Source organism: Taudactylus pleione, unplaced genomic scaffold (assembly GCF_031769625.1).
Source record: "Taudactylus pleione unplaced genomic scaffold, aTauple2 ptg000585l, whole genome shotgun sequence".
In the NCBI taxonomy this organism is placed as follows: Eukaryota; Metazoa; Chordata; class Amphibia; order Anura; family Myobatrachidae; genus Taudactylus; species Taudactylus pleione.
Genome location: NW_028284987.1, coordinates 4,601,615 through 4,618,045, shown reverse-complemented (window position 1 = coordinate 4,618,045; position 16,431 = coordinate 4,601,615). Strand labels below are relative to the sequence as shown.

The 16,431-nt window shown below is 43.7% G+C and overlaps 1 protein-coding gene across 1 annotated transcript in view; it reads left to right on the top strand.

The window, feature by feature from the left end:
* The first annotated feature begins 787 nt into the window (after nucleotides 1–787).
* Nucleotides 788–16,431, top strand: part of LOC148481346 (LHFPL tetraspan subfamily member 7 protein-like) — a 325,999-nt gene continuing 310,355 nt past the window's right edge. Inside the window, exon 1 of the mRNA XM_088453682.1 lies at nucleotides 788–1,210. Coding sequence (XP_088309808.1) covers nucleotides 893–1,210 — 318 coding nt within the window. The 5' untranslated portion in view covers nucleotides 788–892. The remainder of the gene's footprint in view (nucleotides 1,211–16,431) is intronic.

Sequence of the window (16,431 nt, the reverse complement as noted above, 5' to 3'; positions counted from 1 at the left end):
TTCTGCACATGCACAGGATGCCAGAGGGACTTCTGGGTGTTAAACCCGGAAGTCCCTCTATTCAGGGGCATCGCAAAGAACAGCTCTTATCGGGAGAGCTGTCCTTTGTAATCAGCCACGGTATGTACCCGATGAGAGGCGGGATGTAAAGCATTGTGTATGCGATGCTTAGTACATCCAGCGCCCAAAGCGGGTCCTTTTCAAGTGCACTGTCCCGGCAGATTTTTTTAAGGAGCTACAAAGATGCACAAACCATTTTAAAAGCCATTTTTTTTTTTTTGCACATTTAACATTCATGTGGCTGATCAGCCTATACTAAAGTAATAACAATTATAGTACTACAAAAGAAAAATCAATCAAATGTAAAATGCCAACATACTACTACTAATAATAATAAAATACAGAGGTAACAAAGAATGCCTGTTTCATAATTAGGATCAAAATAATAAAACAGACTAGATAAACACAAAACAGTTAAAGTACATGTAGACAAACAGGTCCAGGCTAAATGAATGATTGGCTACTGTATGTGGGACAGGGACAGTGACAGACAGCTACTGCTCCCTCCCTGTGTGGGTGACACCTGTGTGAGCAGCTCCTTGTGTTGGCATAGGAAGCCCCCTCCCCAGCGCCCATTCCTCCATTCTGCACATATATGTAGGGCTGGGAGACATGCCCATCCCTGTCTTTGCTGTCATGCATCCTGCAGCCTGGATGTGACTTCTCCCAGCCCCGGGAAGTTGCAGTGTGTGTGAGGACAATCCCTGCCGCCAGGTTTGGGGTGTTAGCAGAGCACCGGGTGCCCCCCATGCCAAGCTAGGAGCACCCCCCATTATACAGTAAAGGAGGGGAAGGGGGTGGGAGGATTTCGGATTTCCCCTTTGCCTCCCAGATGCGTTCCCTGCTGATCCGCAATAAGAAAAGCGCAGGGCTGGATGAGGCTTTGGGGCTGGTTCCCCAGCAGCAGCCCAGGATGTTCAGCTGTGTGTCCGGCTTCTGGGTGCTGCTCTCCGCCTGCTTGCTCGCTGTCTGCAGCTTCAGCTTCCTCTCCCCGGCTTGGATAGTGAGATCCGGCGATCTGGAGGGACAGGAGCCGGTGAGCTTCGGGCTGCTCTGGCACTGCTCCGACAGCCTGGAGCTGCTGAGGTCCGGGTGCTACACTTTTGGGGGACTGGGGAGGTTCAATGACATCCCATCCAGCTCCTGGCAGGTGAGTAGTACATCTGGTGCTGCCCGGGGGGTTATGTGACTGGCTGACAGGGCATATGCCATGCTGCAGTACCTGATCATCACACATAGGCTGGCAGATAGATAGATAGATAGATAGATAGATAGATAGATAGATAGATAGATAGATAGATAGATAGATAGATAGATAGATAGATATGAAAGGTAAGTAAATAGATAGGTGACAGATTAGTAAATTATTAGAAATATAGCTAATACTGTAGATAGATGACAGGGTTAGTAATAAATAGAAATATAGCTAGTTACTGTAAGTAGATAGATAAATAGACAAGACAGACAGACACTGTATGTAGATAGATATATAGATAGGTAGATGACAAATAGGTAGGTATGTAGATAGGTAGGTAAGTAGCTACATTAATACTTTAGGTTGATAGATGATAGGTAGGTAATATATATATTAGATAGCTAGATGGCAAATAGGTATGTATGTAGAGAGGTAGGTAAATAAGTAGGTAGGTAGATATTGTAGGTAGGTAGATAGATGATAGGCAGGTTATATATATATATATATATATATATGCTAAATACATTAGATATAGGTAGGTATGTAGATAGATAGGTAAGTAAGTACGTAGATAGATACTGTAGGTAGGTAGATAGATGATAGGTAGGTAATATATATATTAGATACATTATAGATAGATAGGTATGTAGATAGATAGGTAGGTAGATAGATAAACACAGTTTAAGCTTCTGTCCTTTAAAAGCTGAACCATAAAACCTTATAAAAATAAATATTTCTATAGTACTTATTAGAACTGCCTCCTTCAGTAGTGATGGAAGGAAAGCTTGGCAGGATTCATCTCTTAATAATGTCATTGCAATTAGTACATGGGTGTATGTTTGGGAATACTGCAAAATTCTGGGGACAGATGCACAAGTACTGACCACACTATATGTATTCATACATTGTACAAAGTGCACTTCAGGCTTGGCCAATTATCACATTTCAAGTGGCAAATAGCAAACAGCCTTCAGGGAGGAAAGCTCATATCATTAATATTACACTTGTGAGTCTAGATGTGCAGAAGTGGATTGATAATGTGTCGGAAATTAGACTTACGTAGGAGGATAAGCATCATGCAAGAGTACAGCAAGAGGCACTTGTCACCAGGATATGTCTGCTAATGGCTCTTTCATGTATCATTAAGAATAATTTTATGTATGTCCAACAATTATGCTTTGATGTAATATATATATATATATATATATATATATATACAACACATCATATTATTGCTAGTGGTAACTACTTGCAGCTCATTTTTAATTGAGTGGAATTGTTGACAGTAGCATCTTTCCGCCCCTTCTTGGAGTTCTAATTCTGTTAACCCCCCCCCCCTCGCTTGTATTGTAACATAGCAGAACACACTCTGTGCATTTCCATCCAATAAAAAATCCACATAACTATGATACTGATTAAGCAAACCTGGAATAATAAATACAAGTGCAGTTATATGACATTAAGCATTAAGACAATAAAGACCCCACACTGCCTTCCATATGCACAAAGGTAAAACATATTTTACTTATATATTTATGTAGATATTTCCTCAGCAGGAGTATAATGACCCCAGAGCAATATTTGAAGAGCAGAGTTTGGAGGGTGACCCAGCACTAATGGGCCCCATTCACCTCTGTACCCTGTAGTAATCAAACCCCTCGCCACTGGCTCTAAGGAGTGGATTACCTGGATAGCTTATCCATTTATACCTGCACACATGCTAAACAGTATTATATAATGCCACATACTGTAATACTATTCTGCATAGGCATAATTACCATATGCATTGATTATGAAAACCACATGTGCATATATGTGTTATACAGTATGTTCTGTAAAAACTCCATAATTCCATTTTAACTACCACTTAAATATTTGCTATTTATGTTGTCATGTTGGCATACTGTAGGGTGCTGGGTTTTAGAGGGGAATCTAAATAGGTGACTGGTACAAGTAATTTCAGCCTGCGGGAAATGGGACAGAAACTGTCTGGTGGTGGGAAAATGTGAGCTTTTCCCTTTTGTATTTGGTGGTCTAATTATGTGTGAGTTGTGCAGAAATCTAAAGGTTTTTATATTCCGTAAAAAGATGGCCCAGTGCACCTTTTGTAATGCTGATAAGTTGTTTGAAAACAGGAGCATCATTAGTGAGTCAGTGCACGGGGCTTGTTACATCATTGTGCATGCAGAACACTGTGCCAGCCAGCTTTATATACAACCTTTGTCTTCCTGGGTTAGCTGTCAGAATAGAAAATGATCCCTTTGGTGATGTTATTGTAAATGTCCGATTCCACCCCCTATGTGAATGTAGTGAGAGCATGTTCCAGAACGGTAGGAGGTCTGTTATACCCAGAGTGACCTCTGCTTAAGTTAATATGTGCAATATTGACAATTATTCTGCTTTTTAAAATGTAATTATTTACCACAGATTTTTTTCCTTTCCAGATAGAGGTTGTATTATGCAAATTAAAGTATTTATCTATCTATCTATCTATCTATCTATCTATCTATCTATCTATCTATCTATTCCACAGCAATAGCTATTAGTAATATATGTATACCACAGAATTCCTCATTTACAACTTTACTTCTAAATTAAAAGGTACAATCTTACCCGTTTTGCCCCCTTATCTCCAGTTAGTAAATAGACCCCCTGCTGCCATAGAGTATATACAGTATTTTGCAGGAGTTTTACTTAAGGATCGTGTTATTGGATGACTTAGCTATTCTCTGGAGAATGAGCAGCCACCCTTCCTAGTCCATGGGACACCCAGGTCATGTTCCCAGGTGAGCATGAATCTACCTCCGGAGAGGGGTGTGATTTGAACACCGCATATATAAATAAATGGTGACTCTAGACCTGTAATAAGTTTAATGAGAGCAGAAAAGCATGGAAGTTACCCTTCTTGCTCTGAAGTAGACTGGTTAGAACACAAATAAAAAAAACCTGAGAGAACAACTAGGACTTGCTTCTTATGGGGATGCAACAAGAATGAATTAACTAAATTGAGCATGAGGGGTCAAAAACAAACAACCAATCTAAGTGGTTTTCTCACTCTCCAGCCAAGATCTCATGGTTCCAACGAGGGATTTTTGGGAGGATTTATTTCCTTTAATATGTAACCATAGGGCCCCTATTACATCTTATGACAGTGATAGACATCAGTTATTGCCGCAATTTATCATTAAAATGTCGCCGGAGCTGAGTGATAGTTGGCTGTCCAGTGATGCTGACTTGCAGCTGTACTAGGAATCTTATCACTTTGATGACCAATTTTTATAGATTTAAGGTGCCCACACACTGGACAACTCGCAAAAGATGCAATGTTGTCAGCAATTTCCCTTGAACTCCCCGGGCAACTCACAGGCACTCCTGGACAGAGGATATCTTGCTAAACTGTGCAATGTGACTAACAACTTACTTTGCATCCTTAATGATTTCCAGTGCATCGTTAAGGAGATTGCCAGAACTTACTTGCAGGAAGGTAAGATCTGAAGATACGACAAAAGACCGCGTGTCGGATCGTTATCGTTCCTGATGCATCGTTTTCGTGCAAATCATGCCTAAAATTGTCCAGTGTGTGGGCACCTTAACACATGTATGACCCCACTTTGCCAGTTCATACGTGTGCAGTGGAAATTGAAGAAACTAGTAAAAAAAACTAACAAAAATATTAAAACAAGAATTCATTAGCTGGCACTACAATCAGAAAACATTATAATGCATGTTTTCTATTAATATCCTCTGCTATAGCCATCCTAAGACAACTAGTTAATTGCTAAATATTTGCACCTTATTGTGCAGGGGTGTATAACTAAGAGGGGTACAATAGGGAACAGGGGCTTCCCCCCCAATGCATTGAGTTCAGGAGTTAGTTAATTTGAAACCCAGAAAAAATGTGAATATGGTGCTGGCATTAAAATCAATAGATAATTTGTCACTTCGGGAAAAAGAACCAGTGCAACATGTATATAGTAAAGTATATAACATTTATAAACACTAATATAAGTACAGGTTGAGTCTCCCATATCCAAATATTCCGAAATACGGAATTATTTGGGCATGACTGAGATAATGAAACTTTAGATTTTTGATGGTTCAATGTACACAAACTTTGTCTAAGGCACAAATTATTAAAAATATTGTATAAAATAACCGTCAGGCTGTGTGTATAAGGTGTATATGACATATAAATGAATTTCATTTCTGTGCACAAACTTTGCTTGAGCCACAAAATTATTGATAATATTGTATAATATTACCTGCAGGCTGTGGGCCTGATTCAGAGCCGGACGCTCTGGCAGAGCGCTTGCTCTGAATCAGGGCCGGCCCCCTGTTTTTTTAGAGCGGCCTCCTGGCCGCTTGCATAGCTGTGGGTAACCACCCACAGCTATAGCGAGCGGCCAGGAAGATGGTCGCGATGGTCAAGACCATCGCGACCATCGGGCTTGCGATGAGACCCTTGTGGTAGGGTCTCGTTGCCGCAAGCCCTAGAGTGCTTTCGGCTCTACCAGAGCCGAAAGAACTCCCACTGACATCACTTGTGATGTCAGTGGGGCCGGCCCCAGACGGTAGGCGTTCCCATGGGAACGCCTCCGTGTGGCCAGCCATGCCCCTGCCCCGGCCACCAAAGGGGGCGTGCTGTCACTCAACATCGACAGCACGCCCCCTTTGGTACGAGACCCGGAGCGACGGCTTGCCCGTCGCTATCCGGGTCTCCAGCATGCGCACGACGGAGCCGGCTCCATCGTGCGCATGCGCACTGGGCCACCATAGGCCCTGTGTGTATAAGGTGCATATAGGCCCTGTGTGTATAAGGTGTATATAACACATAAATGCATTCTGTGTGTATATTTGGGTCCCATTCCCAAGATAGTTCATTATGGTATACAATTATTCCAAAATACGGAATATTCTGTTGTCCAAAATACCCCTGGTCACAAGCATTTTGGATATGGGAGACTCAACCTGTATATACATAGAAAAAATACCAAAATGTTATAATAAAATAGTGAGGCATGGAGAAATCAGCATTAAACACTGTGAAATAAACTGCAGTAGAGATGTTAAATTATTCCACAGTGAGTGTGAGAAATAAACCCACATCGGACTGTCTCTAATTACTGTCTCCTGTAGTGATAACTTATCTATTGATATTTGCACCAGAACCGTAATAACATTGATGTAAGCCTGCTATTTCCAGGGTGGCTTATTCCACTTAACTTTTAACTGAGATATGGAAAATGCTACATGTAAAACGCAACTGTAAAATGGTTATGGAAAGTTTATATTAAGAAAATACACTTTTAATTCCAAATCTGCTCTACTGCTGGCTAAAATCAACCTTTAATTATGTTGTCAATTAGGGATGAGCGGGTTCGGTTCCCTGAGAACCGAACCCACCCGAACTTCGGGGATCCGGGGCGATCCGAGCCCAAGCTCGGATTTCCCTGTCTGCCCCGGATCCCTCTCCCGAGGCAAAACCTCGAGATCTGCTGTCGGATGTCGAGGTTTTGCCTCGAGCGGCCATTTAAAAAAAAATGCCTTTGCCTTTAATGGGCAAAGTGCTGATTGGCTGACAGAGCCGTCTGTCATGGCTCTCAGCCAATCAGCATTATGGTGCTCATTTGCATGTAGCACGGACTCGTGAGATCCGTGCTACATGCATCTGTGTGATTGACAGTGACACAGAGCACAGATGGGTCAGTGAGACCCGTCTGTGCTGCTGTGTATTTCAATGACACAGATGCATGCACGGACCAGGAGATCCGTGCTACTTGCATCTGTGTCATTGACACAGAGCACTGACGGGTCCGTGAGACCCGTCTGTGCTGCTGTGGTAAAAAAAAAAAAACCTGTGTAAAAAAAAGAAAAAAATGGCGTGCCTTCCCCAAAAGAGAGCAACCAGCCCCGGGCATTAGTGACCCAGTGCTGGGTGTGCTTAAATACAGGGGACAAACGACGTAGGGGTCCCCTGTACTTAAGCACAACCAGCACCGGACTACTCAGAACCAGAGCTGGTTGCCAAAATACGGGGGACAAACGACGTAGGGGTCCCCCGTATTCTGCGCAACCAGCTCTGGGCTCTGATCCGGTCCTGGTTCTGGAAATACAGGGGAAAAAAATGAGTAGGGTTCCCCTGTATGTTCCAGAACCAGCACTGGACTTTTTCTAGCGGGGGGCTGATGCCACAGCCAGGGGAGCCCTTTCACCGGGCCCCCCAGCCGCAGCATCAGCCCTGACCGCTAGTCAGCCCAGGCTGGGGATCCCTGGAGAGCTGGGGACCCCCCCAATAAAGGGGTCACCCTCTCCAGGGCACCCCAGGCCCAGGCTGATAGCCCGGGGCTATCCCCGCCACCCCTGGTGGCGGTGGGTGGCGGGTTGATTGTGTGGTGTGGTGTAAATAAAGAATATCAAACATTGTCTTTACAAGTAGAACTGCAAGTCCCAGCAAGCCTGCCCCGCATGCTGGTACTTGGAGAACCACAAGTACCAGCATGCAGGGCATTAAGGCCCACTAGTACCTGTAGTTCACCTGTAAAAAAATGTTTAAAAAAAACACAGAACACACACACCGTGACAGTATAAGTTTATTAAACATACATACACACACACACACATGTACACATAATCACCTATGTAACCCTGTAGCATCGGTCCACTTGTCCGGTAAAGTATCCATAGGGGACCTGTGAAAAAAAACATACTCACCATCTCCTATGCGAGGTTCTGTCCTCTTCGTTCCAAAGTAGGCATCCCCGGACTTTGCAAAAAAAAAAAAACGAAAACGCGATCCACGAACTTAGTACCGCAAGGTTATTAAAGTTTACCCTGCGGTTCCCACCATTGACTACAATGGAGGGAGCCGTTCATTGGCTGAGAGACGGGAGATGACCTCTCTCAGCCAAAGAACGCTTAGCAGCGGGGTTTCCATGGTGATACCCCGCCGCTAAGCTCTCATTCGGGAAGTACCGTTCTATAGAACGGTACTAAGTTCGTGGATCGCGTTTTCTTTTTTTTATTTTTGCCAAATCCGGGGATGCCTACTTTGGAACGAAGAGGACAGAACCTCGCATATGAGATGGCGAGTATGTTTTTTTTCACAGGTCCCCTAGGGATACTTTACCGGACAAGTGGACCGATGCTACAGGTTACATAGGTGAGTATGTGTACATGTGTGTGTGTGTGTGTGTATGTATGTTTAATAAACTTATGCTGTCACGGTGTGTGTGTCCTGTGTTTTTTTAAACATTTTTTTACAGGTGAACTGCAGGTACTAGTGGGCCCTTAATGCCCTGCATGCTGGTACTTGTGGTTCTCCAAGTACCAGCATGCGGGGCAGGCTAGCTGGGACTTGCAGTTCTACTTGTAAAGACAATGTTTGATATTCTTTATTTACACCACACCACACAATCAACCCGCCACCCACCGCCACCAGGGGTGGCGGGGATAGCCCCGGGCTATCAGCCTGGGCCTGGGGTGCCCTGGAGAGGGTGACCCCTTTATTGGGGGGGTCCCCAGCTCTCCAGGGATCCCCGGCCTGGGCTGACTAGCGGTCAGGGCTGATGCTGCGGCTGGGGGGCCCGGTGAAAGGGCTCCCCTGGCTGTGGCATCAGCCCCCGCTAGAAAAAGTCCAGTGCTGGTTCTGGAACATACAGGGGAACCCTACTCATTTCTTGTCCCCTGTATTTCCAGAACCAGGACCGGATCAGAGCCCAGAGCTGGTTGCGCAGAATACGGGGGACCCCTACGTCGTTTGTCCCCCGTATTTTGGCAACCAGCGCTGGTTCTGACTAGCCCGGTGCTGGTTGTGCTTAAGTACAGGGGACCCCTACGTCGTTTGTCCCCTGTATTTAAGCACACCCAGCACTGGGTTACTAATGCCCGGGGCTGGTTGCTCTTTTTTGGGGGGGTGCACGCCATTTTTTTCTTTTTTTACACAGGTTTTTTTTTTTTTTTTTTTTTTACCACAGCTGCACAGACGGGTCTCACGGACCTGTCATTGCTCTGTACCAATCACACAGATGCATGTAGCACAGATCTCCCGGGTTCGTGCTACATGCAAATGGGCACCATAACGCTGATTGGCTTCCTGTCTGCCACTGCAGTGCCACTCCTAGATGGGCCACGTGTTTGTGCCGCCCACTTGTGTCGCTTAGCATAGTCATCCAGCTACCTCGGTGCAACCTTTTGGCCTAAAAACAATATTGTGAGGTGTGAGGTGTTCAGAATAGAGTGGAAATGAGTGGAAATTAATGTTATTGGGGTTATTAATAGCGTAGGAACAAAAAAATGCCCATTTTATGTGATTTTATTGTTTTTTTTTATTTTTTAAGAAAAAATCCAGATCCAAAACACAAAACCCAGAACCCAAAACACGGAAGGGTGGTTTTGGCAAAACCAATCCAGATCCAGAACACGAAGAAAGATCCAGATCCAAAACCAAAACACAAAACACGAAAAGTGGCCGGTGCACACCCCTATTGTCAATCAATAGTCTTCTCTATATAGCATAAGTAGTGAGAATTTATTTTTGCAGCCCAAATTCTGAGTAGAGTGGAGCAGTATTTGTCTTATATATCTGTATATAACATTTGTTCTGGATAATACTAATTAAATAGCTTCCCGACTGTCTAATCCTGACGCCTGTAATTTTACCTACGCCGGGAGTCGACACCCGGCTTACTGATCTAAGGTAAGCCGGGCACCGGGTGCGGACAGCCGCGGGGGGAGGGGGAGGGTTAGATTTAGAGTTCCCGCGGGAGACTTATGGTGCATACACACGGTCAGATTTTTCCTTCAGATCTGAACGATAACTATTTAAAAATCGTTCAGTCGTTCATATCTGAAGGAAAATCTGACATATCTGACAGATCTGTCAGATGAACGATTTGAACGATGTGCGTTCCCGATGGTCAGATAACGATATCTGACATCTGATGTGTTTGCAGTCAGACTTGGACGATTTCCATTCATTTTAATGCAGTCAAAAATCGTTCAATCGTTCAAATCGTTCATCTGACAAATCTGACAAATCTGACTGTGTGTATGCTCCATCAGGGTTAGGAACCCCGCCGGGAGTTTAGGGTTAGGCTAGGGGAAGGGGGGTTAGGGTTAGGCACTCTCGGGGGGAGGTTAGGGTTAGGCATCCCCCGGGGGACTTAGGTTTAGGCGGCGGGGAAGGGGGGGTTAGGTTTAGGCACTTAGACGAGGGATTAGGGTTAGGCACTTGGGGGGGAGGTTAGAGTTAGACACCTCTAAGGGAGGATTAGGGAGGAGAATAGGTTAGTCAAGTACGATCGGGATTTTCACTGCTACCAGGATGCCGCTGTCGGGATTTGAATCATGCTGAATCCAATATCTGGCAGAAAGCGCTGTAGGAGAATCAGATTTTTCTAGGAAAAGAGAACTCCTTCTGACTCAAATAAACTACATGCAAGAAGGGTAACTTCCATGCTTTTGTGCTCTGATTAAACTTATTACAGGTCCAGAGTCACCATTTATTTATATATGTGGTGTTCACATCACACCCCTCTCTGGAGGTAGATTCACGCTCACCTGGGAACATGACCTGGGTGTCCCATGGACTGGGAAGAGTAGTTGCTCATTCTCCAGAGAATAGCTCAGTCATCCAATAACACAATCTTTAGGGAAAACTCCTTCAAAATACTGTATATACTCTATGGATCCAGGGGTCTATTTACTAACTGGAGATAAGGGGGCAAAACGAAAATGGCAGAGGAAATCCCTGTATATATTCTTGATATATACTAAAGGGATTTATTTGCCTTTTGCCTGCTTGTGGTAAGTGAAGGTTAGATTATCGTGCTAGCATAGGCACCTATGGCATCGCTAAGTGTCTCAGGTGTTGCTAATGAGACAAGTCACTTACCGTCAGCTGTCTTCTCCAGCGCCAGCTTCGCCTCTTTGTTTTGACGTTTCTCAATTAAGTTTATTTGAAAAAAAAAACACATTAAGCTGGAGGTTGGCAGACGTCAGCACCTAGGTGGCTGCCACTGGGGAAAAAAAGGTTGTGGGGCTAATTTAATTGGTTAGTCGTCAGGATGCGGAAAGTATGCCTGAGCAATGAGATTTCATTCACCCTCTTTGGCAGTTCTAGTCTTGGTAATAATTGCTGTAGCTGCCTTCTATTTCACAATGGTAAAAGGCAAAGCAGGAACGTCTGTTTCTCTCCGTTAAGTGACTGCTTAGTACATGGACCCCTTGGTCCTGGACAAATTGCACTTTATTTATACTTAAACCTCCAATTTATTCTGGAGAAATTGTGACCCGAGAGGCAGGTATTACCATATTTGGTGAAATTGCTCCATTATCTCAGTATTTTGGGACTCAACTTTATTAAACGTATCACTGGAGTTCATATCCCAAACAACCCACTGCCCATGGTGCTTTGCAAAAATGTAAAGTCTATCCCTAAACATAAAGACAATCTAGTTGGACAAATTTTTAATGCTGCTAAGTTTCTAATTGTCACCGATAGGAAGAAACAGACATCACCCTCCATTATAGCTCATACTAACAACATCTGGTATGTGGCTTCTAAGGAGGAGTATATCACTAGTCTCCTCAATGATACGGGTGACCACCTACACATGGATGGTATCTGTTGTACGTTCACCATAATAGCTCTCCACCAGGATCTTCCTGAACCTTTTGTTATATCTACCCTCTATGGCAGGGATGGGGAACCTCCTGCCCGGGAGCCGTATAAGGCCTTCAGAATCATTTGGTCTGGCCCTCTGAGCTTTTTTCTGCTAGCCTCATTTAGCTAGCAGGGTGCCAAGAATGACACCCTGCAGCCAGCATCTATGCAGCAGTGCCACTTGGAGCGTCTTTTGGACGCTTCAGACGGTCACACTGCTGCCCTTACATCTCCCCGGAGTATCCTCAGGATGCTTTGTGCATTGCAGTAATCCCCTGCAATTGTGGCCCCTCCCCCATGTGACATCAAGCGGAGGGGGAGTGGCCTGCACCAAGCCCGCAAATGATGTTATATATATCAAAATGGCCCTCGGCAGAAAAAGGTTCCCCTCCCATGCTCTATGGGCTCTATTTAGCAATCAAATTTCTACTTAGTAAGAATTTCCGCTCTTCAGCAAAGGGGTAACGGAGAAAATTATGCAATTATCTTCATTAATACCCAGCTCGCACAGTATTACACCGTAGAGGGCAAGTCATTGCTCTCTACATTAAAAAAAAAATGCATAAAAGCTTACTTTATATTACCCCATCTCAGAATGGCTTTATATGAAGAAAAATCCTTATTACAGCCGAAAACTACAGTGACAGAGGGATCTCGTCCAATCAGCAGTCGGCTAAAACATCGCCTCTGACTTGGTAATTACACTGCCAGAGTTCCCAGCAGTGTAAGTACACAATTTTGCAAAAATGCATAAATATATTTTCATATGTGCGCAATATATTGTATATAGCTCTTCCCATTGCTTCTTCATGCTGCTCCCCCCCCCCCCCCATGCTCCTCCGTGGAAACTCTATTTGGGAGACGGAGGAGCATGTGGTGGAGGGAACAATATGTAGTCAAGTCAGATATATATATATATAGTGTACATTTAAATACTACTTTTTGGACAATCAGGGACAGTGTGTTAATGCGACAGCTGTCCCTGAGAAGTTTTTTCCTGAATAGTGGGGAAAAGAACTGAGAAGAAAAAATATTGTTTCGATGTTGTACGAAAATATTTGGGACCCTGGGCCGGATCCAGCAAGGATCGCAATTGTAATGCTGCATGCAAGCTATAGATATGATGTATGCACGCAGGCAGCTTTGCAATTGCGATCCTTGCAATAATGCAAATGCAGCAGGAGGTGTATGGCACTCAATGCTGCATTTGCGATCCCAGCACTGCGACGGAGTTCGCAGGCAGGGATCACCATCACGATAATCGGTGGTTGATGGTCGCGATGGTGGGCGGCGCCAGGCCTCTGGTCAGCTGAATATGCCTCAGCTTACTCAGACTGGCTGGCTTGCGAGCCCAGGACACTGCGTTGATCAAAGCAGATCCTGGGCTAGCCACTGCAGGAAAACGGGGCGTATGCGTCCCCGTTTCCAGGAACGAAGGTCGCCCCAGCACCTCCCCTTAAATGCCTCTGCCTATCAATCAGGCAGAAGAATTCAAGGGTTTGCGTGCAACTACGCACAGATTCCCGATAATCGCAGATTCCCGATAATCGGGAATCTGCGATCAGCAGTGAACTTGCGTTCACTGCTGAATCAGGCCCACTATCGCATTGTTGCTGAATATAACCCTCTATATTGTTTGTAATTATTCTTTCCGCACTTCTCAAATTCCCCTTTCCGCTCATCTAGCCAATGTAATACCCATATCATCCAAGGTTTCTCTCCCATCCTTATTCCTCCCTACTCTTCTCCTTTCTTATGCTTTGCACCCCTTGCGCCTTATCTCATGCATGATAAAAGCCAACAGATTGCTTTGTATTCCGGTTTGGTTTTCTTTTGAAGTCTCATGCAAAGTCTTTTACGCTTATCCTGTAGATCAGGAATTATTTTGCATGTACAAGACTTGCTGCATTATTTTACTGTCATTTTTATTATTTCTTCTGTTGGAAAAAATAAAGAGAAAAGAAAATCTTTCTACAGGTCAGTGAAACACATAAATAAGCTATAAAGAAACCCTACCTGCAATGCTGCACTATAAGTTACTGAACAACAATGGTACAAAGGGCCCGATTCACCAAGGAACGCAGTTGCTTATACGCACGCAATTGGCCGATTAATTCACACTGTGCATGCGTGTGCGAACCAGATGCTGCGGTCGGGACAGAGGCTATGCAGACGCATGGCAGAATGATTCACAGGAAGTGCCGTTTGTGGGCGATGACGGGGAGTGATCGGGCGAATGCATGGGCGTGCATAAATTAGCCACTGCGATACCAGACGACGCCTGAGGCTTCATAGCGTGCGCTGAAGAAAGCCAATCTTGAGTGAGGTCTGACCTGCATTAACAGTGCTTATGTGTCCGATGTTACTGATGTTACCGATTGTTTAGCTATGTTTTCAAAGTATACGACTGTGAGTAAGGGGAGGTGGGCATCTTTATGTCAGGCTGCGATCGCAATGCGAAGGCAAACATTTACATACCACCGCTGATATTAGCAACTGCGTTGTGTGCGTATAAGCAGAATAGTGGTCTTTGCTGAATCAGGGCCAGAATATGCAGGATGTTTTGCTTTATTTTGTAAATGTTTGAAAAATATAATTGGTATAGATACAATACTGAGATACTGGTATTATTGTATCAGCATGGTATGTTGGAATAAGTGTATGAATGAAAGGTTTAATACTCATTTGCAATTTGTCTTCAGTGTCAGAGAATGTTTAACATGCAGAAATGTTTCAAAGATTTAAATTGTGAGCAATATATTGCTATTTGTGATTATTGATAGTATTTTTGTGAGTTTTGTAAACATTTTGCAAATAGTGAGCCACATGCTGTAAATGATTATATTTTACAAAATGGGAATGCTACCGTGTGTTAAATTCAGAATAACTTCTCTACAAGCAGAATGATGACACCATTTCAAAATGTGCGCTCAGTAATCTTATTACAAGTACATGGTCCTTCAAAAACTGGTAGCATCTGTGTTTTGTCATTTTAGTTGAATCGTATGTATCGTGTTTTCTGTCCATGTAAACGTGTATAGAGTAATATTATTAAGGATTTATCCCTATTTACTGTCCCTTTTCCCCAATTTTCCCTACAATACATTGCAAGGTTTTGCTACTTGTCTTTTAAGTTTGAAGTTCAAGGAATCAGTGTTGAGAATTTTCTCAATTCTTCCCCCCCAAAAAATATCTCTAGGTACTCCCTCACTTGCTAATAGAAATACAGTGAAATATGCGCTTGAACAGAGGTAATCAAATGCAGCAAATTAGTATTCAACAAGGAGGTTCACATGGGCTTCCAAATTAGAACATATTAAACATAATAAAATGCTATCAATGCGCAGCCAATAGCAAGTTTTCATATTATATATAAAACAATCACCGTGAAATGGTTCCAACAATTTTTCTTATAAGGTCTTCCACTTTCATGAATCTTTCAATCAGCGATGCTTTTTCATCTCCCAGAAACATCAAGATTTTCTCCAATTCTCCCTTAATTAGGGATAATTGGAGAAAATCTTGATAGCATTTTATGTTTAATATACTCCCTCACTTGCTGCAAAGTTCCATTACATGACACTCAGGAGTGCTGTAAGTCCTTATATCCCCCTTCCAAGCCCTCAGATGCCAGATGTACTCCATAAAGCCCCCACATAACACTCTGCCCTCACTCAGATCACCCCTCACATGCCATCACTCAAATCTCCACACATGCTCCCCACATGCCACTCAGACCTCCCCACGTGTCCCCAGACCTCCCCACGTGTCCCCAGACTTCCCTACCTGTCACACACAGTTTTCCAACAGTCCACTTACATTTCTGCAACAACACACACAATCTTCCTAGGGGTATATTTACTAAAGGTCAATTTTAATTGATGTAATCAATGTGTTTCTGGGGCTAAATCACACATTTGCTAATACTTAAAAAAAAAAACAAGTCAAACAATTTCTGTTAGAAAATGCGTGATTTACCTCAGAAACACAACATCGATGTTGATCAATTTTAAGTCGATTAAAATTAACCCTTAGTAAATATACCCCCTACACTCCACTTACAACATCTTCACATGTCATTCACACATCCCCATATCTCTAAAACCACTTGACTGCACACCCGGAGCCCACAGACAATGATGGAGAGCATGTGGTGCAGCGTACATGTCCCTCTCTCCTCCTCTGATGGTGCTGCGTGACTTTGCGGTAGTGCGCGGAAGAGGTCGCGTGACAGGGAAGGAGGAGGTTTTTGTTCACTCTTATTCTTTGCTTTATAAAAAATCAGAAAATAAATCTGAAATGTGCACAGAACTGGGGACCACAGATGAAGAGCATCATGCTGCTGGCCACCTGTTGCCCATCACTGATGCAACTACAGTGCACGAATTTCCCCGGTACCCTGGTGGACAGTCTGACACTGCACATCAGTGCTGTTTTCAAATTGTTAATGACAACCGGTGCACCTGGTGCTTCCCCATGACATAATTATTCTAGCAAAGGGCTAAAATAAGAA